This window comes from Cydia fagiglandana, chromosome 14 (assembly GCF_963556715.1).
Source record: "Cydia fagiglandana chromosome 14, ilCydFagi1.1, whole genome shotgun sequence".
In the NCBI taxonomy this organism is placed as follows: Eukaryota; Metazoa; Arthropoda; class Insecta; order Lepidoptera; family Tortricidae; genus Cydia; species Cydia fagiglandana.
Window position 1 is genome coordinate 3,562,630 of NC_085945.1, and position 25,178 is coordinate 3,587,807.

General features: G+C 37.9%; 2 protein-coding genes across 2 annotated transcripts; one reads left to right on the forward strand and one right to left on the reverse strand.

Annotated features, from left to right (window-relative positions):
• Positions 1-10,615, forward strand: LOC134670888 (uncharacterized). Its single transcript, XM_063528703.1, has 3 exons — positions 1-159; positions 8,195-8,331; positions 8,572-10,615. The coding sequence occupies exons 1-3, from the start codon at positions 145-147 to the stop codon at positions 10,613-10,615; spliced, it is 2,196 nt and encodes a 731-aa protein (XP_063384773.1). The 5' UTR covers positions 1-144.
• Positions 10,616-21,925: 11,310 nt separating this feature from the next.
• LOC134670495 (UPF0587 protein GA18326) lies at positions 21,926-23,491 on the reverse strand. The gene is made up of 3 exons (XM_063528314.1): positions 23,171-23,491; positions 22,728-22,847; positions 21,926-22,130 (listed from the first exon to the last, which is right to left on the reverse strand). Exons 1-3 carry the CDS (start codon positions 23,418-23,420, stop codon positions 22,015-22,017), a joined length of 486 nt encoding a protein of 161 aa, XP_063384384.1. The 5' UTR covers positions 23,421-23,491; the 3' UTR covers positions 21,926-22,014.
• Between the last annotated feature and the right edge of the window lie 1,687 nt (positions 23,492-25,178).

Here is a 25,178-nt window from a genome sequence, read left to right on the forward strand (position 1 = left end):
CAGGGATGAAACAATCGTGGGTAGCAGAGAAAGTTCACGTCCAGAAACTCAGCCACCCATCACCGACGCTATATAAGTGGGTGGCGCTTCCTCGCGCCCATCATTCCGTACCGTGCAACACTGCGACCGGCCGCGCGCTGCACAATGCAACACTTATCGGTAGGTACATCACTACGGAAAAAAATAAAAAAGGCGGGAAAACGTGGAGTGAAAGTGTTGTGCTGTGAACATGTGGATGTTTTTCGTTAGTTATTTTTGGTTTGTGATTCACGCGTGACTGGTGCTGGTTACTTAATTGAGATTGGATCTCTTTCAAACAAATTTTGTTTAAAAACAAAGGACGGTTTAATTGTGTGTGTAAATAGTGAAGTGTGAAAATCTCACAGCGTTCAGCCGGGGACCGGAACCGGTTTTTTGCAAAATCTTCGAAATAACCATTAATTTGGAATTAAGTATTTGATACTCCAAATGTGTTTTTATTTACTCCGTTGTGTTTTTAGGTAACGACTTCGCATGTTATATTGCCAAATTATAAATTAAATAATTAATAAACAACGAAAAATTACCGGTTTCGTTTTTAACCAAAATATCAGAACGACCAGATTTGATAAATTTTGACCTTACTTATTGGCAATCGTTAACGTTGGCACCTGGATATTCTGAAGGCGCCTATTTCTGCTACTTGACAATTGGCGAACAATAGAACATAAAATAGGTATACCATTTTATACTGGGGGTCCCTTTGTTTGACATAAGTCATAATGTAAGGTAAACGTACTGGTGCTCGACGCGGTCCCAGTACATGTCATCTTGAAACTTAAGTCATTGTCAATATAGAGGTGACAGCAAGCTGTCATTAGCATGTCGAGCACTAGTACGTTTACTTTATTGTTTGTCATATCATCATTAGTCAAAATTCTGAAACCGTTAACTTTTCAGGATTTTCGTAAGGTTAATCTTATATGGTAACAGCACCAGTCATGGGACATTTAAGAGGAAATTTGGAGTATTTGTGATATTTCCCTGATACAGTCAAATAATTTAATTTACTACCCATTTTGTACTTTGTCACAGTGACAACCGTATGAGGTCTCTAGCGGCTTTCATATTAATTGTCACTGTGACAAAGTACGAAATGGGTCGGAAATTAAATTCTATGACTGTACATGTGAATGGTTTGTCGCTTAGCGTGTCAAAAGATGAAAGTCCTATCCGTCTTTCGTGTTTCAGGCGTGTTGTATCAAAGATACTGCAATGAGTTATCAAATATTTTAATAACAAAACTTCCGTGAGCCACAGACATATTAAATATCTTAAGAACGGGTCACTCACGTATTTTAAGACGGTACGGAGTGAAACATGTCGAGCGTTTTTCGACTTAAAATACGTGAGTGACCCGTTCTTAAGATATTTAATATGAGTTTTCAAATACTTAACAAATTAAAACTATGTTTTTTTTTCTCAAGTCATGGACACCAAAGCTCCAGTAATGGGACCCCGGTAATGGACGTGGATCCAGTAATGGGCCCCCTATAATGGACATTGCTCTATCAGTATAAAATATTAAAATAGGGAATAAGTTATGGCAAAAAAAAAATGTTTGGTATAAGCTTTTATCACTCAATGTATTTTTCTTTCCACAGCCAATTATTATTTTACCTATATTAGATCCATCGAGACAATTCTAATATACCCAAACACAATTAGTTACCGTTTATTGTGATAAAGTTCCCATGGCCACCTCCTGTCCCAATCATCAGATCAGATCCATGTTATCATAATATTGCATTATCATCCGATTTGCATACTCAATTACGTACTTACACACAATTTCAACTGAATCGGAAATCGAAAAGTGGCTCAAATTCAGCTACCAAGATTTGATCCACACTAACTAACAGGGCAAGTTAAATAAAAGTTTGGAAAAACGATATTAATTTATCCGAAGTCCGAGCATACCTCCTGGTTGACATATTTCGTAACAACATTTTACTTCTGTATTGTTTAAACATGAAATTATGGCATGGCAAGCATCATTATGTCAATTGTCCCATGATAGGAGGTATGCAGTTTTACAGCTCCTATAAAGGGATTGGGCCAAATACCACCATTTTTTTACATCTGTGGAGTCACAACATATAGTTCGTTTTTTTTAGCATTAGAAATTAGGTAAACAATCTTGATGTGTCTATTAATTGAAAAACACATTTTAAAAATAAGTTACGGCAAATATGTAACAATTATGAATCTAATACGATCATTTATATTCTTCTGCTTTCATAAATAATAGTTATTGAATTTTAAAAAGCGTTTTTCAATTAAAAGACATACCAATATCGCTTATCTTCTTTCAAGTTCTTTCTAATGCTAAAAAAACGAACTATAGCTCTCTGGTATACCTTATCTCATGGTAAATGCAATTAACAAAACACAGTCTAGTTTACATCAAGTATTAATTAATTAAAATTTAATAAATTAACTCACCTCTTTTAACAAAGTTGTTAAGAATTCTTAGTGGTATTTTTTTTCAGCAACACGACAACTTTTGGTTTGTCGCCAATTTCTTAAAACATAACCGCATTTAATAAAAAATCTAACTGAAACAGCTCTAGGACTCTTACTTATGATAAAGTATAGCCAGTGTTTATATAAACTACTTTGAGATACTTATTTTAGAGGATTTGTGGTTTTTTGTCCCATTACCGGTTCCACGTTCATTATAGGGTATACTACTATAGATAGGTTAGGTAAAGTTTGTTTTATGTAAATTCTGGAAAGTTACGCGTTTCTGAGAAAAACAAATAACGAAAAAGCGGACAATCAACACTTTATGACTTAAAACATTTTGGGAAACTATTGTTTACGTAGTATAAAAGGGTCTATTGACCCTTTTATACTACGTGACCCAATTTTAATAGCCCCTTCCACCCCTCGGTGACCGCCCGTAGTATACAGTGTGGAAAGATATGTCGGGCCCTGGAGGGAAACTACCTTAAATCCTTAAGCTGGCTCATTTTACTTAAAGGAGACATTACTTTATTTTTAAAAAGAAACAAAACTACATTCAAAGTTTTCTAAAACTCGCTTGCCTCGCCCAGGACTCGAACCGACTAAAAATTTCAAAAAATAAACACTCGCAATTTTATTCTACTAGTCCAGCGGTCGGCAACCAGCGGCCCGCGAGCCTGCCTGGCTATTTTGTATGTAATATTGACAAATGACAATGTCTGATAAAGTCATAAATATTAACAAAGTGCGGCCCGCGTCCACTTCGTTAACTGCTATGTGGCCCTTGGCTGCTAAAAGGTTGCCGACCGCTGTACTAGTCGATACAGTTAATGAGAACATTTCTCCAAGAAACATTAGGTCTTAGACTCGTCTGTCGTACAAAATATCCATAAAATCTAATATTTAGTACTCAAGATTTTTTAGACAAGCCAAATTGAAGAAATAAAGAAAAATGTTTAAAAAGGCAGTTTTGTACGTTTCTTTTTAAAAATAAAGGAATGTCTCCTTTAAGTAAACTGAGCCAGCTTAAGGATTTAAGGTAGTTTCCCTCCAGGGCCCGACTTATCTTTCCACACTGTATACATATCAAGTATACGCCAAGACAAGAGGGGTCTTGGCATATACTTGATCTGGATATACTTACTCTAGTTTTCAAACAGACATTTGCGTCAGTCTTGTCACCTGAGGGGCTACCGCGAAAACCGAAATTCGCAAATTGCGGGGATCTTTCTCTTTTACTTCAACGAAGGCGTAATTAGAGTGAGAGAGAAAAATGCCCGCAATTTGCGAACTTCGACTTTCGCGGTTATAGGCCGTAAGCTTCGAGAAACACGGCTTCCGAAGACGCGTTAGTTCCGTTCGCGAAAAGAATAGTTTACAATGCGCCTGGATCAATTGTATTTGTAAAATGTGAAAATCCCGTCAGTGATACTGGAAGCACCAACTATACATAAATTAACTACATAAATATACATAAATTAACTAGGAACCTAATATCTATAAAAATTTGACTCAAAAATGACCCTACGGTAAATTGAGCCGGGAGTGACTCAACTCAACTGTTTTACTCATATTTTACTGCGCGCATGTTAGTAGGTTGAGTAAGGTCATTTAGCATGCACTTTAGTCTCAGGCGATGCCGCTTGGCACGATTGTTCCTTAGGTCAAACAAAGCTGATCTGGCCCGGTAGCCGGGAGATCGTAGCTTCCGGTTGAATTTCCAAAAACTTTGCAATTTTTTTTTTGTAATCGGCTATTATGCTTTTCTAAGAAGTTTCAAAGCATTTGAAATGCTTTCAAACTTTCAACCCCTTTTTAACCCTGTTAGGGGATGAATTTTACAAAACGCTGAAATTACTTTTCCTGTCTTCTAATAATATCCCCAAATACAAAGATTCAAGTCCCGCACTCGAAAAAAAATTTGATATCCATACAAACTTCCAACCCCTTTTTACCACCTTAGGAAATGAATTTTCAAAAACGCTGAAATTAGTTTTCTTGTATTTTAATTCAATACCTATTTGCAAAGTTTCAAGTTCATAGCTTAAAATAAAATTTGCACCTCAAGACGATATTTCATCCCCTTTTTAACCCCCTTAGGGGTTAAAATTCCAAAAACATTGCAATTACTTTTTTTTGTAATCTACTATTATGCCTTTCTAAGAAGTTTCAAAGCATATGTAATGGATTCAAACTTTCAAAACCCCTTTTTAACCCTGTTAGGGGATGAATTTTACAAAACGCTGAAATTACTTTTCCTGTCTTTTATATTATCCCTAAATACAAAGATTCAAGTCCCGCGTTCGAAAAAATATTTGATATCCATACAAATTTTCAACCCCTTTTTCACCACCTTTGGGGATACATTTTCAAAAACGCTGAAATTACTTTTCTTGTATTTTGATAGGTAATATATCTTTTAACGAAGTTTCAAATTCCTAGCTTAAAAAACTTGAATCCCAAACAAACTTTCATCCCCTTTTTAACCCCCTTAGGGGTTGAATTTCTCAAAATCGCTTCTTATCTCTTGTACACTTTATAAATTTAATGTAATCTGGTGTGCAAATTTCAACTTTCTATCTTTTGTAGTTTCGGCTCTGCGTTGATGAATCAGTCAGTCAGTCAGTCAGGTCACTTGCATTTATATATATAGATTATATAGAAGATCAATATGTATAAACACTGACTGTGTTTTTTAGGGTTCCGTACCCAAAGGGTAAAAACTAGAGATGCCCCGAATAGTGGATTTGGCCGAATACCGAATATTCGGCCTCCCTCTCGGCCGAAAACCGAATATTCGGAACCGAATATTCGGCATGACATGCGAACATTTTGAGTCACAATTATTATTAAAACTGTTCACCAAAAAAACACAACGTTTGCAAAGATATATTTTTATGTTGAACAGAATTAATGAATGTAATTAGCGTCAATCAAATCAGACCCATGATAAAAATAAAATATTTTGGAATCAACTAATGCTCAAAAATGTGCTTCGTATTTAACCACTTTCCAAGAAAACATTTTAAATATTTAATATACCTAGTTTTTAGTTATTTTTTACCCAAAGGGTAAAACGGGACCCTATTACTAAGACTTCGCTGTCCGTCCGTCCGTCCGTCTGTCACCAGGCTGTATCTCACGAACCGTGATAGCTAGACAGTTGAAATTTTCACAGTTGATGTATTTCTGTTGCCGCTATAACAACAAATACTAAAAACAGAATAAAATAAAGATTTAAATGGGGCTCCCATACAACAAACGTGATTTTTGACCAAAGTTAAGCAACGTCGGGAGTGGTCAGTACTTGGATGGGTGACCGTTTTTTTTTGTCTTTTTTTTTTGCATTGTGGTACGGAACCCTTCGTGCGCGAGTCCGACTCGCACTTGCCCGGTTTTTTTAGGTAGGTGCAACAGATATTCGGTATTCGGCCGAATAGTAGGCAACATTCGGCCGAATACCGAATATTCGGCAAAGTGGCCGAATAGGCCGAATACCGAATAGTTGCCGAATATTCGTGGCATCTCTAGTAAAAACGTCAGTCTTTATTTATATCTGGCTTCCATACCCATAATACAAGAATAATGGAGTTGTCCCTTAATTAATATTTGTTTATTTATTAGAATTCTTTACAAACGAAAACTCCTGGATTTAGAATTCAAGCTTATGTTTTCTTCGGTAACGAATAACACAAAATCTGAACACAATTGGCTAGCATTATAACAATATCTATTCAACCCAGGGTTATCCAAATATAATAACAACACATTTGTTTACGAGTCAGAGGTATAATACGGACACTGAAGTTGTTTATATTTAATTTCACCTTTCCGTTTTTGCCAGTTGTGAAATTGACATAAACATGTACAGTAGTGTGGTGTCATACTCGTATATTATTATATATGTGAGTGATCCGGAAAAAGCTAGAATATTCAGAACATGTCATGTACGGATTACGCATACGTGTAGCTTTAACAGATACCTATGCCCTGTTTATCACAAGCTTGTAACTTGTATTTAATACAAGTGGAAGTCCCTTTCTAACAAAAGCTGTTATAAAGGGACTTCCACTTGTATTACAAAGTTACAAGCTTTTGATAAACAGGGCATATTAGTCTACTATACAATATAGGGGAGGTAGGGGACCATTAGGCAGTCGGTTGGCTCGGGCACCCCCTTGTAATAGTCCTGATTTACAAGGGGGTGCCCGAGCCTCCCGACTGCGCTCAATGGTCCCCTACCTCCCCTTCCCCTACAACTAGTATTTTTCAAAGACAGGGACTATGACAGTATGCCGCCAAACCAAATGGTCGTCACTTTCCGTAAGTCGTACTATCAAACATTAAGAAGCCATGATATTGTAATAATTTGAGGTTGACCGAAAGATATCTTTCGCTGAAAGCGAAGGTTCGGTTTTGACTTAGTTTCGGCCCAAACCGAAACCGAAGCTCGATTCTACTTGCTAAACTGAGCTAGGTACTTTTATTATAGGAAATATAGGACTAACCCAAAAATCATGCAAAAAATTTTGGATTTACATAGAAAACACAGAACACACCTTATATTCTTATTTCTGTGATAGAAAACGTCCACATTAAATCAGCCAAAATGTATGAAAAAGCCAATATTTATCGCGATTTCGGGGTTGGTCCCATAATAAAAGTAGCTCAGTTTAGCAAGAAGAATCGAGCCCTCAATTAAAATCCCCATGGTCAGAACCACCTGTAGGTAAGTACCTATAATATCGGTGGCCTTTTTTAGACATAATTAATTAATGAACAATGAAACACCTATAGTTCCCGACGACACACCCGCACGGAAGGTGCGTGAACGCATGTACAGTTGTATTATAGGTACACGTACGCGCTGATGCGAGTATTAAACCCACGCTAAAAACCAAGCATGAAACATTCATAAGGCGTTATGTTACACTTTTTAAGATTGATTGTGTGTAAACATAATTAACGTGACAACTAGCAATTGAATGGAGTTATGGAGTTATTAGTCGCTTTTTAGGCTATACGAGTCAATAACTCTCGAGATGTTTGAATCCGATAAAAAAAGTGGATTATTTCTTAACAATTCAATTTAATTCTGTTGTACGTATTGTACTGTATTTTACGACCTACGACGAAGTGGAAGTCCCTTTCTAACAAAAGCTATCAAAAAGGGACTTCCCCTTGTATTACAAGTTACAAACTTTTGATGAACAGGGCACTGTTGTGGTCGAACTGTCATTTAGTCAATAGGCCTAATAGTTGACAATCGTAAATTGCTAAACGAAAACAAAATATGTATCGGGATGACAGTTTTTACGGTCACCAGAATTTATATTTTATATACATCATTTAAGTTTCGCTTGGCCTTTTCTATCGACGATTGTCATCTTGGCTAGGCCCCCAGATCATGAGATCCTAACGGGATGTGACGTTGGTTACTTTTTCATTTTGTCACATACATAATTTGAATATGTAATGAGGTTTCTGAAAGTGTGCAACTGTTCGGGACACGAAACATGTGCGGAACATGAAATACATACCCACATAATTATGCAAAGAATTCGACTAATGAATTGTTGAATTTTACACCGATATTCTACTTAACGTGCCTAAATAAAGCTTATTCTTAATATTCTCAGAATATACCTATAACGACCAACTAACATTGTATATGTTTCCTTTTCAGACGGCATTCCTGATCATAGCGTTAGTGATCGCCGTCAATCAAGGTGGCGTGACGGCACACGATGATGACATCATCACGGCAGACCAGATCGCCGACGAGGCCAAGAACCGAGCGGTCACTATAATCGACGGCCCCAAGTACGTAGAACCCTTCAAACAACCAATCAAATCACCGGCAAACCAGACTCAGCCCGAGCAGAGGCCGCCTAGCAAACCGCCTCATCCGGCACCCGATAAACAGAAACAGAACTTCGTGGAACCGCCGCTCAGATCATTCCATCCCAGCCGGCCAAACGGTCAGCCTCTGCGACAACTCTATCACAAACCCTCAAACATTAGACACACCAACTCCTTGTACAGAGTCGTTCCTGTCCACAGAAACTACCACTATCCTAAGCATTCCACCCGCCAACCGCTCGTCTTCGCTGCCTCCACCGGCAGACCGGTCCGCGTTCCGCTACAACCTCCCAAATTTAGTGTACCCATCGAAACCATCAACGGCATACGCGCCGACGAAGTAAGACCACCGAAGGGCTACGAGCGAAACACCACGACAACTACCACCACAACTACGACCACAACGACCACCCAGAGACCTTTGAGGAATAAAAGAATCTGGCCCAAAAACTACGAGAAAAAGAACTACATATACACCATAACATCAGGCCTTGCAGGCAATTCTACAACAAATAGGGAGAAGTTGAACAGCACAAGCACTAACAGCACAGACCTAGAGATTGCATCCGCGACTCACTACCGCTTTCGATACATCACCACAAACAGAACGACACGTTCGACGACGACGAGCGGCCCGCTCACTATCACGCGCGGCTACCGCCGGTACAGGTTGCCCAACCACACTTCCACCACCGCTGCCTACGACACTAACTACACCAGAATCGAGCCTAATGATTGGGTGCCCATAATACCTTCGCATCACCCTAACAACAAACCCAACAAATACCTTCATAACAATAAGCGCCGGCCCGTGCAAAAATTGTTATCCGTCAAGCGATCCGATACCGGCGACGTAGAATTTACAAGCCCCGAGGAAAACCCCGATATCAACGAGATCAGACCTGATGAGACCAATAAGCGCACAGTTTACCTTCAACCCTTCGGGCTTGTTCCTGTACCGGCGCAGCGTCACGGATTGGTTAACAACGGGAGGAAAAAGATGGTATTCTTCCGCAAGCGGCAGCGGCCACTGAACACTAATGCCTTTCCTGGTTACAGCCCCAAGCCCGGCGTGCAGCCGCACGCCCTGTACTCTCTGGGGGACCTCCACCCTGAAGCCAGCTACCAGCCGCGCGTCATCACCAGGATCAAGCACCACCATCACCACCACCATCACAGATACATCAAAACCGTCGAGAAACCCATCAAGGTCCCGTTTAAAGTCGAAGTGCCCAAACCTTACCCAGTCACAGTGGAAAAGAAAGTTCCCGTAGCCGTAGAAAAGATCAAAATCGTGGAGAAGCCCGTGCCGTATCCGGTGCAAGTGGAGAAGAGAGTCCCGTACCCGGTTCAAGTGCAAGTGCCCCATCCGGTTCCATACAAAGTGATCGAAAAGGAGTACGTTCCGAAACCGTATCCGGTTTATCATCAAGTCCCAGTGGTAAAACAAGTGGAAGTAAAGGTTCCGGTCCCACAACCCGTACCCGGTACGATAGTAGAAAAAAGGGTGCCCTACCCAGTACAAGTACAGGTACCGGTGCCGGTCTACCATCCCTACCCGGTGAACGTGACTGTCGAAAAGAGAGTGCCGTACCCAGTGGCGGTGAGAGTGCTCGTGCCTCAACCGTACCCCGTCGAAACCCGAGTACCCTACCCAGTAGAAGTAAAAGTGAGGGAACCAGTTGAGGTAGTGAAGCACGTGCCGGTCAAAGTGCCGGTCCCGCAACCGTACCCGGTTAAAGTGCCGGTCGCCGTGCCGGTGGAGAAGAGAGTTCCATATCCCGTGGAAGTCGAGAAAAAGGTGCCGGTGCCTTATAAAGTTATAGTGCCTCAGAAGGTCGAGGTGGAGAAAAAGGTGCCCGTGTACGTTCCGCGGCATTACTCGGTGGATAATAAACCAACATATCCCGTCGAGTTGCCGGTGTATAATCCGAACCAGAATACGTACTTAAGTCAGCTGAGCCAGCCGTTCCAATACAACTACATCTCAGACGTCGGGTCGTATACGTCGTATAGCCCGTCGATGACGGGCAGTGACGTGACGAGCACTCCGCACCACACCGTCACGGTCCACGGGAACACCGGGTTCGCAGGATTCCAGTCGCGTTCAGACAAGACTGAAACGACGTCAGCAGAGAGTTCCGAGTCCACGGAGACCACCGGCGTGACCGCCATGACGACCAAGCAGACAGACGTGACGAGTGTTACAAGTGCAACTACCCATGCCACGACGCAAGCTAGTTAGACTGATTTATAGTCATTTTAATTTATCGAATGGACTCTTAAAATTTATTAATTATTTAAAACGTCCGTAAAATTACAAATTCTTATTGTAGATGCAATAGGGCTGATCAGAATTCAAGTGCCAATGTTCGAATACCAAAATAATCTTAGCCGGGTGAGATTTAAAAAAAATATCTTGTTTAGAGTCAGACGGAGACGCGAGATAAGTCTGTAACGATTTTGATATAGTCAGACCGTAAAAAGTCTGCAGCTATTTTGATAGCCCACGCAGTGCACGTGTCATTTTAAACGTCAAACTTCTATGAAATTATGACGTACAAATTACTTGCAGACTTTTATTGGTGCGACTTTAGCACACGCAGAGCAAGTGTTATATTAAACGTCAAACTTCCATGAAACAATGACGTATAAATAACACTTGCAATGCGTGTGCTATCAAACTCGTTGCCGGCTTACCTTAGTCTAACTCTACATTAAAATAACACTGTAGAAACTTGTGCGCGTTAGAGTTTAAAAGCATAATATGGCAAGTGCGTGTCACCTGTACTGATTATTGACCTGACTCATTGTTTCGTATAAGTACTCTTAGGACGCATCTACATAAAACCAGGGGTGAATGCGTACCTATATGTATATGTAGTTGACCGACAGAAATGCAGAAACGTTCACGTTTGTAAGTTTGTACATGAACGCGTGCGCATTTTCATAAGCCTGTAAAATAGCGAGACGCAAAAAGACACTCAAAACTGCCGGTAAAAAAGTCGATTTGCCCATTAATACGAGCCTATAGAGCCTATATCGGGTATATTTTAAACACGTTTCTAAATGTTTGAAAAATATAGTAAAATCAAATCAAATATAACACAGAGATGGCGCGATTCGGGAAATGAATTAGTGATTAACTAGATACGATGTAGTAAACATATTTGACGTCCCATAGCGCCGCAATAATATTGGAGCGGCGTTAATAATAGCATAAAAGGTAACTTTTCCGTGGAAGGTCACATATGAAGATATGTGATGATACGACATAGTGAAGACTATTTCATATCTAGTGAATCCCTAATTCATTTCCCGAATCGCGGCGCCAGGCGCCATAAGGTACCTTTTGCCGTGGAACATCATTTATCTTTACTATAATTTCATACCTAGTTAATCTCTAATTAATTTCCCAAATCGAGCCAAGAATGTGTTGTGAATTTCATATAAAATTCAATACCACATTTTCAAACGCATTGTTGTATTGTATGACCTTTACCTAACCAAATATGCAACCAAAAATGATGACTTTTTATAATATTTTTAATTAATTTAAAATAATGAAAGTACTGTTGCGAGTAGTCTGAATGTAAATAATAGCCTGTTAATTCAAATAATATATGTGTAAAGATATAAAGGGATAGACTAAATTAAGAGCCCTTCAACGTGCACACTAGCGCCACTGCTAAATAATCGTGATTATTTAAATTTCAAGAAAGATATTTAAAAAAGGGGGCCGCTACGGACTGTATTGTGTATTTAAGTACCTTTTGAATACATCAAACTAGTTTTTATGTTGCTGGATTCGTCGATCTAAACTGCAAAACGTAATTCAAGACCAAAAAAAGTAAGACAATGTTGCCACATGTAATAATTTGTTTGTAAGATATTAAATTCCTTTTGATAAATAATCACGCTAAGATAATTTATTTATAAGTAGTTTTACTCCTACGATTTAAAAAAGTACTTTTATTTACTTATTTTTACATAAATACAAGACGCGCTAGCAAAAAGTGGCAACATTTTCTTACTTTTTTTGGTCCTGAATTACGTTTTGCAGTATAGGAACTCAAAACAAAAACGGCCGTTTTTACTTTGGACGCATAGATTGACAAATCCAGCAACATAAAAACTAGTTTGATGTATTCAAAAGGTACTTAAATACACAATACAGTCCGTAGCGGCCCCCTTTTTTAAATATCTTTCTTGAAATTTAAATAATCACGATTATTTAGCAGTGGCGCTAGTGTGCACGTTGAAGGGCTCTTAATCCTCTTGCGCTACTAGTTAGTGTTCAGTGGCGGATTTACAGTCTTTGCCGCCCTAGGCCCCAGGCCCTGTAGCCGCCCCTTTCTCAGCATCCATCATATGGACTACATTTTGAGTTATTTCATCAGCGAATATTTTGTCACAATTTGCCGCCCTTAATATCTTGCCGCCCTAGGCCCGGGCCTACTTGGCCTTAGGGAAAATCCGCCACTGTTAGTGTTTAATTGTTTATCGATAGCGTCCATCCTTTTTTGTTAACTAGGACTAGAAGGGGATGAAGTTTTGTAACATTCCAGTGTTTTGGGGTAACTGTGTCATTTGTACTTCTTCAAAACCAGGTAGAATCTACGAGTATACTAAGCTATGTATCTGTATAAGCTATCAATAACTTATAGTACGTTTTTTTTAGCATTAGAAAGAACTTCGCAGAAGTAAGCTTGAGGTTCCAAATCCGGCACTTCTAGCAGTAATAATTTGAAGTAAATTATATGTATTATTGACCATGCTAAATTAGATAATTCAATAATTATTAACAAATAACGAGCCTGGTAGAAACTGCACGCTTGCTTCTGTGGAGTTCTTTCTAATGCTAAAAAAAACGAACTATAGAAGAGAAACATACGAATCGATACAACAATTTTTATAAGTCGAACATAACCAGCTGAAAATTTAAGTAGTTTTGTTTGTTAGCTGAGTTTTGTTTGTGACTCTATTGCCAAGCTGTTAGAGCTTAATATATATAATGCTTTATTATTGGCCAATATTTTTTAAACAATTTATTGAGGACAATGTACATACAACTTAACTTCAGAGAAGGTAATCCTTAATATTTTAGTGAATTTTATTTTATAGAAGAGTCGTGGAATGTGAGGAGACACAAACTCTACATATGTTTTCATTTTCTCTGCAACTGGTTACTGAAATTTTTAGCTTCTAAGTTCGACAGTTCCTTTTTACAGGTCATATTATTATGTATTGTAAGTACTATTGTTCTATTATGAAAAGTGTCATGAAATGGATATTGTCAAAAGTATGAAGACTAGGAATGAATTAGATGTATTCTACCAGAATTTCCCGTAAAAGTTGGTACGTACGAACGATATGTTTTCATAAGGTGCTGAAAAGATCTTCATTTGTGGACTGTACCTACCTACATACTTAGAATTAGATGAGAACTTTTATAAGCGGTAATGTTATGGTCGCGTTTTTATCACCTATCATGCCTTGTGTCACTTTCTACAATGTATGTAAGTGCGAAAGTGATGCATGATACGATAGACAATAAAAAGCGACCATGCTACCGTACCGCCACTGATTATCTGACCCTAAATCAAAGTGACACTACAGACATCAACAATCGATGTTTTTCATTGCAAGTTTTTAGTTTTAAGTAACAGTTTAGTTGTTAGTAAGTTATTGTCGTGTGGATGCGTGGTGTGCATTGAGTAAATGAGTGCTGCTGTGATACGTCGTGGTTTTATTTATGATTTCAGCAGAGGCGCATTTGCCTATACACTGGCCAAGGAACAATAGTCAAGGTTCGCGCGAGCCGAACCTCGCTGTTAGTTTTGGGGAGCTATTATGGGGCGATTTAAACACAACGATGTTTTATGGTATTTTCCAAACTCGCCATCGATGGGTGGGCGATGTCAATTCAATAGAATTTTGCGAGATGTTGCGTTTTTATACTATTAATTATATGGAGTTGAGACCCATCACCCGTCGAGTTTGAAAAATATTATACAGTTGCGGAGAGCTAACGGCCCGCCAGATGAACGTCAATAGAGGACTAATATCTCCATAAATTCTTTTTTTTGCTCAGTTAACAAATGTTTCACAAGTCTACTCCCAGTTATTATAAAAGTTTATTCATAAGTAAGTACAACAGATTTTATAAAATAAGATTCAGGCGCTGGCGCTCTGATCCGGTCGCTATTGTTAATGACCAAGTTTTTAAAGAGTTGAACTGCAACATATTATGAAATAACAGTTGAACATATTATGAACGAATGCAGGTCCATTGCCGTCAAACACATTGCATCAAGAGTTAGCCGTAATTTTCATCATCATCATCATCTCAGCCATAAAAAAACGTCCACTGCTGAACATAGGCCTCCCCCTTTTTTGGGGCCGTAATATTAGCGTTCAAATATAAGGTCCAACCTCACAAATGCCATTGACATCTAAAAAATGACGTCGCGTGGTCCAGTGTAACATAGTAATTATTATTTAGCCAAGTTAAATAAGTAACATAGTTTAGCGTACAGTGATTACACACATGTAATCTCTCTATAATGGGGTGCGCGGAGTGTGACGGGCCGCCAGCCGTTCACCCGGCTAAGTGATAGCACTAATCATAGCCGACTGTCGCTTTCAGACAATTAGTACTTACTCTCTACACAACTGGTGAATTATGTGGTCAGGGGCAATATTTGTTCTGAATTTGAATAATGTCTCCTATGACAGCAAAGTGGATATTTGGAATTCGTTAGTTTGATGCCCTATAGTCATAGGCTACTATGACCTATGACCCCTGGGTCGGAAAACCGCGGCTCGTATAGTCTATCTATAGGTTTCCTATCCGCTTTTCTAAGATAGTAAATGTATGGCGAACTTGATCTTATAGAAATTGGACAGGCTATACCTATGTAGGTTTTTTGATGTAGGCCGTAGGGTGTAGTTAGTAGGTAATTTTCTAAAAATACTTTGAACATTTAGACCAGTGGTTCTCCAAGGTGACAGGACTCCAACCCACTACTGTGGGAAAGAGCACTTTCCGTGCATATGTCGAGAAGGGCCATATGTGCTGTAAAACGTTGTACGATACACGTGCGAATAGGTAATTCGTTACTCGTGTCGATGTAAAACACTTTTTATTGTCAATTTAATTTAATTTATTGTCACTCGTTTCGAATTTCCTCTTTTCCGCACTTGTATCGTAAATAACTATTAATTACTAAATGAAAAAAAATTATGGAGAAGACACCGAAACGCAAGAAAACGACGCGTTTTGCTTAAGCTTTCCCTCTAGAAGGCTTTCATAGACTACGTAAGTATTTGACCGTTTTGACCTCATTTTAAAACTACTGGAGCGAATGTAATTAATGAGCTAAGTCTGCTAGGGCTCCCTATTTTAGCTACCTACTTGTCAGGAACGTAAAAGTTGTCTGATACCCTAAATATAATATACCTCATAATTTAAAGTACATATATTATTTAAAACGGCCCTATAACCCTTTTATGTATTGTTTTTATTTCTTATTGTGTGTCTGCCTGCTAAGGACGTAATCTCACATTGGGAACGTCAGGATAAATAACAAGAGTGTATGCACGCAATAAAATAATGACTGAGATCGTGTCAATTCAATACACATTAATATATCTCATCTCCAAACTGTTCAAATACTTAAAGACAAAAATAACATACGTTTCAAACAAAGAAAGAAAATTCGCCCACTTTCGATAGATGCGGAAAGGGAAGCATGCACGCACGCGAGCCATTCGATACGACACGATAAGTATCTGCCGTAAACACCCTGATAAACGGGTTACTATGAAACTAGTGTACACATATGACGTTGTGGATGAGCACGGTGTGGGTAACGGGCAAAAAAGCGTTACGTATTTGTAGCATTTGTTTTTACGATGTGTTTATGGGTATAAACAATGCTACGTGTACTTTTTCAGTTTTGTTTGAGTCAAATGTTTAGCAAAATTAATCATATGCTACGTATAGGTACTTTTTCAGTTTTATATGAGTCAAATGTATTACAACAATTACAACATTACCTATAAATCATGAGATGGTGGCAAATCAAATGCACTTTTATAGGTACCTATTCAGTTTGATAATATTGTAAAAAAATTGTACTTCATGTGTACAGTCAGCAGCAGAATTTGCTAAGCGGGCGAGGTGTTCAAAATTACCTTGACACGCTCTTATTCTCTTACCAAAAAAGTCGAGTCAATATCATTTTTGAACACCTGGCCCGCTTAGTAACTTCTGCTGCTGACTGTACTACAGAATGTATACAAATATTCATTCATTCATCACAAGTATCAGGACTCTAGAGCCAAGAGCTTAACCTCCATGATATTTCTATGGCCATCTTCTGTCAACATTAGGGTCTCCCCTGATATATCGACGCGCATTCGGCAAAAGCCGATAGGAAAAAGCTTTATGTCCACGCAATAAGAGCGAAAAAGCCGTCGACGCGTCGGCAGACGCCGGCCGATGCGAGCCGAGCCGAGCGACGACTTTTTCGCTCTTATTGCGTGGACATAAAGCTTTTTCCTATCGGCTTTTGCCGAATGCGCGTCCATATATCAGGGGAGACCCTTAGACCAACTAGACTGGAGGGAATCAATTACGGTGTCATCTAACTTACGATTACGTGTGCAAAATTGACTGCTGACAAAAAAAACAATGTATCTTAAAAATATTCTACAGATGTAGAGCATAATTATTTTCCTTCGTATTTTCACTGGAACGTACGAACGTGTCCGAGAAAACACGAAGGAAAACAATTATGCATTACATATGGGGGGCTACCGCGAAAACCGAACTTTACAAATTGCGGGGATCTTTCTCTTTTACTCCAATGAAGGCGTAATAAGTGTGACAGAGAAAAATGCCCGCAATTTGCGAACTTCGATATTCGCGGTTATAGCCCAGTACCGAGTTTTCATGTCAATTCAGACAGGAGTTAAAAAATAACATTTAATTGTAGGTAGGTAAGTATACTATTTTCAATGTCTTAGTCATAATTCAGATAGAAACCCACCCATGTAGGCACAGGCACGTATGTAATAAAAAGTACCTATTGTAAAACCATCGCATCCAGGAAACAAAAAGAATAACACGAGATTTTTTCTTACAAAAACGTTACTAACTTTTTGTGTCATAAAGTACCTACTGGAAGCCGATTCAACGTCTTCGTCAACAAAAACATTTAGCGTCAACCGAGTTCATTAAGCGTTCGAATCGTTCGTCATATAATGATACCAAAGACATATGTAACTTCGTATAAGATGAATAAAGTCTAAGGAAAAAACGTGCCTCGGAAATCAAGAAAAAGTCATTCTCGGATAGATGCCGCATAGACCTTTAGCCTATCCTCGGCTAGATGGCGTGACGACACCGTTTCATATTTAACAATTTTAACACATAGATATCAGTGAATAAACATGGATCAAAATGATATTTAAAAAAAATCATTCATCCATATATATACATTTTTTTATAATTATATACGTTTTCATTTTGAGTTTTAGTCGTGTATGGCGGTAAATGTACTGTGACTACAAATTGAATTGAAGTGAAATTTACAATGACAGGACCCCTCTATACTATCTATTCTTTTTGGTGATACTATACGAAATTAATCGCATTTCCTAATGGCACACTTTTTCCCCAAACATTTCCTGTTGGATGGGAATGTTTTCCGGTGAGTAGCGTGCCGTGCGTGATTTGGGAAGCGCGCAACGGAACAAATAAGAAGGGTCGCTTGAGTAAGCAATATGTAAACACGCTATTTACCATGCTCCATTGTATAGAGTAACTAGTTAATCTTCCATTTATCGCATTCTAAATTATATAGGTAACTGGCCAATTTTAATAACTGGCCGCCCTAAATAAAAACCGGCCAAGTGCGAGTCGGACTCGCGTTCCAAGGGTTCCGTACATTACACAATTTTTAACAATGTATTTTTTTATGTGAAACGTGAGTGAAATCTCTTTAAAAAATCCGTAGGGGTCGGATCAAAAACTAAGTAATTAAGTCCGACTCACGCTTGACTGTACATTTGTAATAGGTTTTCCTGTCATCTTTAGGTATAGACCTATTTTATGTATTTTTTTCAAAATTTTAGACCCAGTAGTTTCGGAGATAAAAGGGGGGGGGGATGGTCATTTTTTGCCTATTCTCTTGTAAATTGTTTATTCGAAAATTATAAAAAAGAATATATTTAAGATCCTTACAATAAGCTCTTTCATTTGATATGTAACATGATATAGTTTGAAAAACTTTATTTTTTAATTTACTCGTTTACCCCCCCCCCCCAAAAGTGGCCCCAATGTTTAAAATTCATTTGTTTACGTTACATGTCCGTATTTGGGTCACAACATATGTGCACCAAATTTCAACTTAATTGGTCCAGTAATAGGGATGTTTCCTGTACTTAAAATAAATTATTTCAAACCGTGCACGAAATAAAGCACCAGATAATTATTAGAAAAACATAGATAGCAGCTATTTTTACACACAATTTGTATTTAATAAATCGGATTGAAATATAAAAAGTAGGTGAGTTTACCGTGACGTCACTACATTAGTTTTAATATAAATTCCATATTAGAAAATCGTTTTGACAGTTCTAAAAAAGGAGCTGATTTGACTAGTAGGAATGTAGCCTATTCCGGAGAAAATCGGCTGTGACAGACGGACAGAAAGTCAGACAGACAGACAGACGCACGAGTGATCCTATAAGGGTTCCGTTTTTTCCTTTTGAGGTAGGAAACCTTAAAAATGGATTCTATTCACCTATAAACAGAATTCATTTTAGTAAAAGGTTTCAATAACTGGCCACCTTATATTAAAAAGAATTCTATTTATAGGTGAATAGAATTCATTTTTAGGGTTTCGTACCTCAAAAGGAAAAAACGGAACCCTTATAGGATCACTCACATCACAAATTGAAGAAATGATGACAATAATATTACCTCAAGCAACAGAGAAAAAGACAAGATTGGAGACAGGGCACGAACTCTCATGCAAAAAAGGAAAACTATGTTGATGGAGAAGAAGACAAGGAAAAACGAAATTACACAAATTAGCAAAGACATAAACAAAGCTATCAGACACTATAGAAAGGGAAAACAAAGAGATGCATTCGAGCACTACATACAAAAAACAGGCGCAGTCAAGAAAGCTTTTAAAGACATGAGAGAAATGGTTACATGGATACCTAGTTTGAGATCAAAAAGGGGGAAAAAGGAGTCGAAACGGACCTCAATCCTGCAAGTAGCTACAGAGTTTTACAAAGACCTCTATAGTGACACTAACCAAGAGTCTATTGTAGAATTACATGAAAACCCTGAAGAAGAAAGACTTGAGGTGCCAAGTATCCTAGAGAAAGAAATAGAATTTGCCATAAAATCACAAAAAGCAGAGAAAGCGCCTGGTCCAGACAAAATAACAAATGAAATGTTAAAAGCCACTTTAAAAGTAATTTCTAAACCGCTGGCAAGTATCCTTAATGAAGTATTAAGGACTGAAAAAGTACCAGAGCAGTGGAAGAAATCTATTATTACATTACTACACAAAAAAGGAGACAAAAAATCAATAAACAATTATAGACCTATAAGTTTAATGCCAAACCTATACAAAGTATTCTCAAAGATTTTACTAAACCGGCTAACGAAGACATTAGACGAAAACCAACCAAGAGAACAGGGAGGATTTAGATCTAATTTTAGCACTATAGACCACATATTTGTAGTCAAACAAGTAATCGAAAAACTAACAGAATTCAGGAAAATATACTACTTAGCATTTGTGGACTACAATAAGGCTTTTGACAGCTTAAAGCATGCGAGCATATGGAGCGCCCTGCTACAGCAAGGAGTAAACAAAAAATACATTCGGATTATCAAAGAAATATACAATAACTGTACTTCGGCAATCCAACTAGAAGCCATGGGAACAGAATTTTCTATCAGTAAAGGGGTGCGACAGGGCGACCCACTCTCACCAAAATTATTCTCAGCCGTGCTAGAGCACCTATTTCGAAACCTCAACTGGGATCATCAAGGCATTAACATAAATGGTAAAAAACTTAGCCACCTGAGATTTGCGGACGATCTAGTGCTATTTGCGCAAAGTGCCCAATCACTACAAGAAATGTTAGAGCAACTCGCTGAGCAAAGCGCTGAAGTAGGACTAACAATGAACACAGAGAAGACCAAGGTTATGTCAAACCACACCAAAAATCTTATACTTGTCCATGGAAAAGAGATTGAATATGTAGAGGAATACACATATCTAGGACAAATTATAACAGGTTCAAACATGACAAGTAAAGAAATTGAAAAAAGAACTGTTAACGCATGGAAAGCCTACTGGTCATTGAGAGACATTCTAAAAAACCAAGATTTACCATTGTCCTGCAAATCAAAGGTATTTGATATGTGTGTTCTACCATGTATGACTTACGGATGTCAAACCTGGGCAGTAACTAAGAAAGATCTCCAAAAATTAAAAGTTTGCCAACACAACATGGAAAGATCAATCTTATCTGTAAAAAGGAAAGACAAAGTAAGACTGACAGATATTAGAAAGAAAACTAAAATTAAGGATGTATCAGTGACTGTAAAAACGTTAAAATGGAAATGGGCTGGACATATGGCAAGAGAAGGTAGAAATAAGTGAGATAGAGAGGTGGCGGAATGGTATCCTAGAGATAGAAAGAGGAGAGAAGGGAGACCATTAATGAGGTGGTCAGATGACATCAAGAAGCATGCGGGAGTAAACTGGATTAGGACGGCACAGGATAGAGAGACGTGGAGAGAACTGGAGGAGGCCTATGCCAAGAAGGCAGACTAAAATACTAAAAACAATGACATTACAATATATTTATAAAAAATTTGATAGGAAAGATATTAAAACTAATATAATTATAAATGAAATGTGAATTTATTTAAATGCAATATGTAATAATTCTATTTTGGTCAATAAAGGCTATTCTTATCTTATCTTAGAATTCATTCTTAGTTTAGGGCGACCAGTTACTAAAAGTGGCCTGTTACTGGCGAATTACCCTATTCATTACTAGCTTTTAGACTGCGTAGAATTATGATGATATTGATGATGATCGGGTAGGAATAGTAGATGTGAAGCAAAAGAATAAAAAAATATGCACCAGACTTTGACAGTCGAACTAGATGGCGCTATACAAAGATTTTTCTGTAACGCCATTTGTTTTGTGATAACTAAATTGTCAAACGTTTGCTATATCAATATGTTGACATACTTAGCAAATGATGTCATCTATATGTGGCAGTGGACTTGAGTCAACCAGAGATGAGGAAATAGAAATGCAAAAAGAACAAATAGGTAAAAACAGTTGAGAGTATTTAGGTAAGGTTGTCTAAAAGAGATCGCTTTTTAGCGATAAGACCGCCTGTTGTTTAACCTCTTCTTCCTGTATTATTTCTATTGTTTTCTGTAATGAGGTGTGCAATAAAGAGTATTTGTATTGTATTGTATTGTAAATGCAGTGATACTTAATTCTGCGAGCATGGTTTATTTATAACATAAATGTATAGATAAAGTGTGAATTCATTGTTTATAACAAGATAAAATTAATAAGCACTTATTTGACTTTGAGGAACTGCCACTCCAGCTCGTACACTCCGACGGAGGTCTGGTTCTTCTCGTCGTAGTCCACCCACTCCTTCTCCGTGAGATCCACATCTTCAAACTTTTTACCTGAAACAAGGATAGTTTTGTTTAAAAAAGTGGGGATTTGCTCAGAACGCTAGTCTTTAATTAGTTGGAACAGGCGAACAAAAAAAAAAGCTATGACTTCCTTATACCTACTTATTCAACCAACCAGCACTCTGGTCACAAGAAGTCAAATATAGTAAGTACAAGCTCACTAATGCTGACACAATTAAGAGAGAGAGATTACTGGAAAATTCGGTTTAGTGGAAGTTAGAGCAAATCAGCATAATATTAATATTATTGATGTGTTTTTAGTATGTCGTAAAAATACATATGACTAAAATACTACATTAAAAAAAAATCCATTCTTATTAGCAACTAAGCCAACAAAGAGATTAAAGAGCAAAGTAGTCAGCGCACATAGTAAATTAGGCCATGGAATCATCATTTGTATCCCAATTTTAACCTCTAGCCGCCCAGACGTCAAAACTTGCCAAGAAAAATGCGATTTTGATTTGTCAAAACAAAGATTCAAAGTAGAATGGAACAGGAGACCTTTTTATAGGACTCTGGGCGGCTAGAGGTTAACTCCATTGAAGTACCGGATTATCGAGATTCTACTGTATTTGAATATGTACCTACCATTTTCTTCAGCCTCTGCAATCCATCCAGATTTAGGCTCAAAATCAACAGGCTCCACTCCTCTGCAGTCAAATATTACCAGCGTCTTGAATTTGCCAGCATCTTCGTTTGTAAATGCACCTGGAATCAAGAACAATAAATAATAATTAAAGGTTCAATTTTTAAATTTAAATAAATATTTGTGTTAGAAAAAGTAAATTGTATGTAGGTAGCCAATTTAAAACCTTTTATTCTACAGAATATCAAATATAAAATTTACGTAAAGATATGTTAATTGTAACTAAGTCAAAAATATTGCTAATTGCTAAGTAAGATATGGATATATGTTTTACCTAATAAAGTAATAACAATCTAAAAAGGTGTGCGAAAATGCGGCTAAATAAAAAAGTTGTTCCAAAACAATAACAATACAATTGAGGTTATGTTTACAAAACTAGTCTTACCGTTGCTGCCTTCGATAACATCGATGCTGTTTTCCCTGGAGCACAGTTTACACTTTATCAGGAGGTTCGTTTCGGACCGGTTGTGCTTCTGAGGCACTTTGTCGGCCTCCGTGAGATCGTGGAACTTCTCGGATACTTCGCCACAGCTACTACACTTCAGTTTTAAGAACCATTGGTAGTGTGGATGGTTGGTATAAAGCTTCTCGATACATTCTAAGTTGGCTCTGATTTGGAGGGCGATTTTAACCATTTTCAAAGATTTTTAATGGGAAATAATAAACACCGAACAAGGCGATCGACACTGAGAGTGAGATGTCATTATCAGATAAACGTCAACCGTCACAAATGTCAAATAAAGCTGTTTCAGTCACGCTTAAAAACGCTTTTAAATTGGAGTAGCCACCAAAGAGTATATACAGGGTGTTTGACATCGTTTGCCAAATTAAAACGGCAGATTGAGTCATTTGCTATTCTCATGCCTAGAAAAACAAAATTTGCCATGTTTTTTGTACTATTACGCAAGTAAAAATTTGAAATTTACGAAAAACTGGCATAGAAGTGAAAAAAAAAATGTGCACCAAATTAAAAATTTCTAGGCCTGAGAAGTGACTCAACCTATCTGCCGTTTTAATTTGGCAAACGATGTAGCCACCACATACTGCCACCTTGCGGTCGGAAACTCATAACTTTTTAATCACTACGTACAGTCGACATCAAAGATACTATGTTTATAATTTTCGCCTTGTTACCAAAGGCGTAAAGTGCAAAAGTGTAAACATATCTTTGACGTCCACTGTACTACGCCCAGAGAGACCCGGGAGGGGGTCTAAGAATGCTTAGGTCACCAATCATTTAATTTAATTCAAAAGGGGTCATCCATTAATTACGTCACACGTTTAGGGGGCGGGAGGGGGTCAAGAAAATGTGACATATTGTGACATGGGGGAGGGGGGAGACACAAACTTTGTGACGTCACTTTAACTTCATCAGTAACCGAAAATTTATTTAAATTATTTAGTTCGCTGTACATTTAAATAACAAGTTTTTAAAACGAAAATAGTTTATAATCGTTTAATTTTCTTTCCTAAGCAGTTTTGGGTTATAAAATTACTAATATTTATATCGTCAAAAATATTTTGATAAAATATTAATAATACTTAGGTACTTACTTAATTCGATTTGGCGATTTCGTAGAAAAAATGTGACGTCACACTAGGGGGGGGGGGTTTGCCAAATGTGACCAAGTGTGACAAGGGGGGGGGGAGGGGTCAAAAAACCTAGAAATTGGTGTGACGTAATTAATGGATGACCCCAAATATCTTAATCGGGCCTTGGAAGCAGTGTTGCCAACTCAGATTTAGAAAAAAAGCTAGACTAATCTCTAGATTATGCCAAATTTTTTTGATGTATGCTAAAAAATGATGATGATGATCAGATGGGACAATTTTCGCCCAACCTGATCCACGAAACAATCAGAGGTAATATAACTGAATTTAGTTGCCATTGGAAACAATATAACTGAATTTAGTTGCCATTCAAAAAATTATACATCCGTCGACGTCCATCCGCCCACAAAAGTCAAAATTCATATGAAAATATGAACCAAACAAGGCGATGGCGCATATTGTTGTTGCCAAGTTGGTGAAAACTTGGCTTAGACTAAATTATGCTAAAAAATATGCCAGATTCTAAATGGAAAATTTAGGTGCCAAAGCGAGTGAAAATATGCCAGATCTGGCATCATTTATGCCAAGTTGGCAACACTGCTTGGAAGTGTTAAAACAAAAATAAGCGTATCATACTATTCATATTTTGCCCAAGATGGAGAGTAAAATAGCGCTTATTAAAATTAACGTATTAGCCGTGCCCTAGCCTAGATACAACTTTGTTTGTTGAATGTGTTTTGCCTTTGCTAGTTTTTAATATTAATTTCATCTGAGATTTCGTCCAATGCTCTCAAGCAGAAGAATTAAAAAAATGTAGAGTAAATGTCAATAAAAAGCTTAAA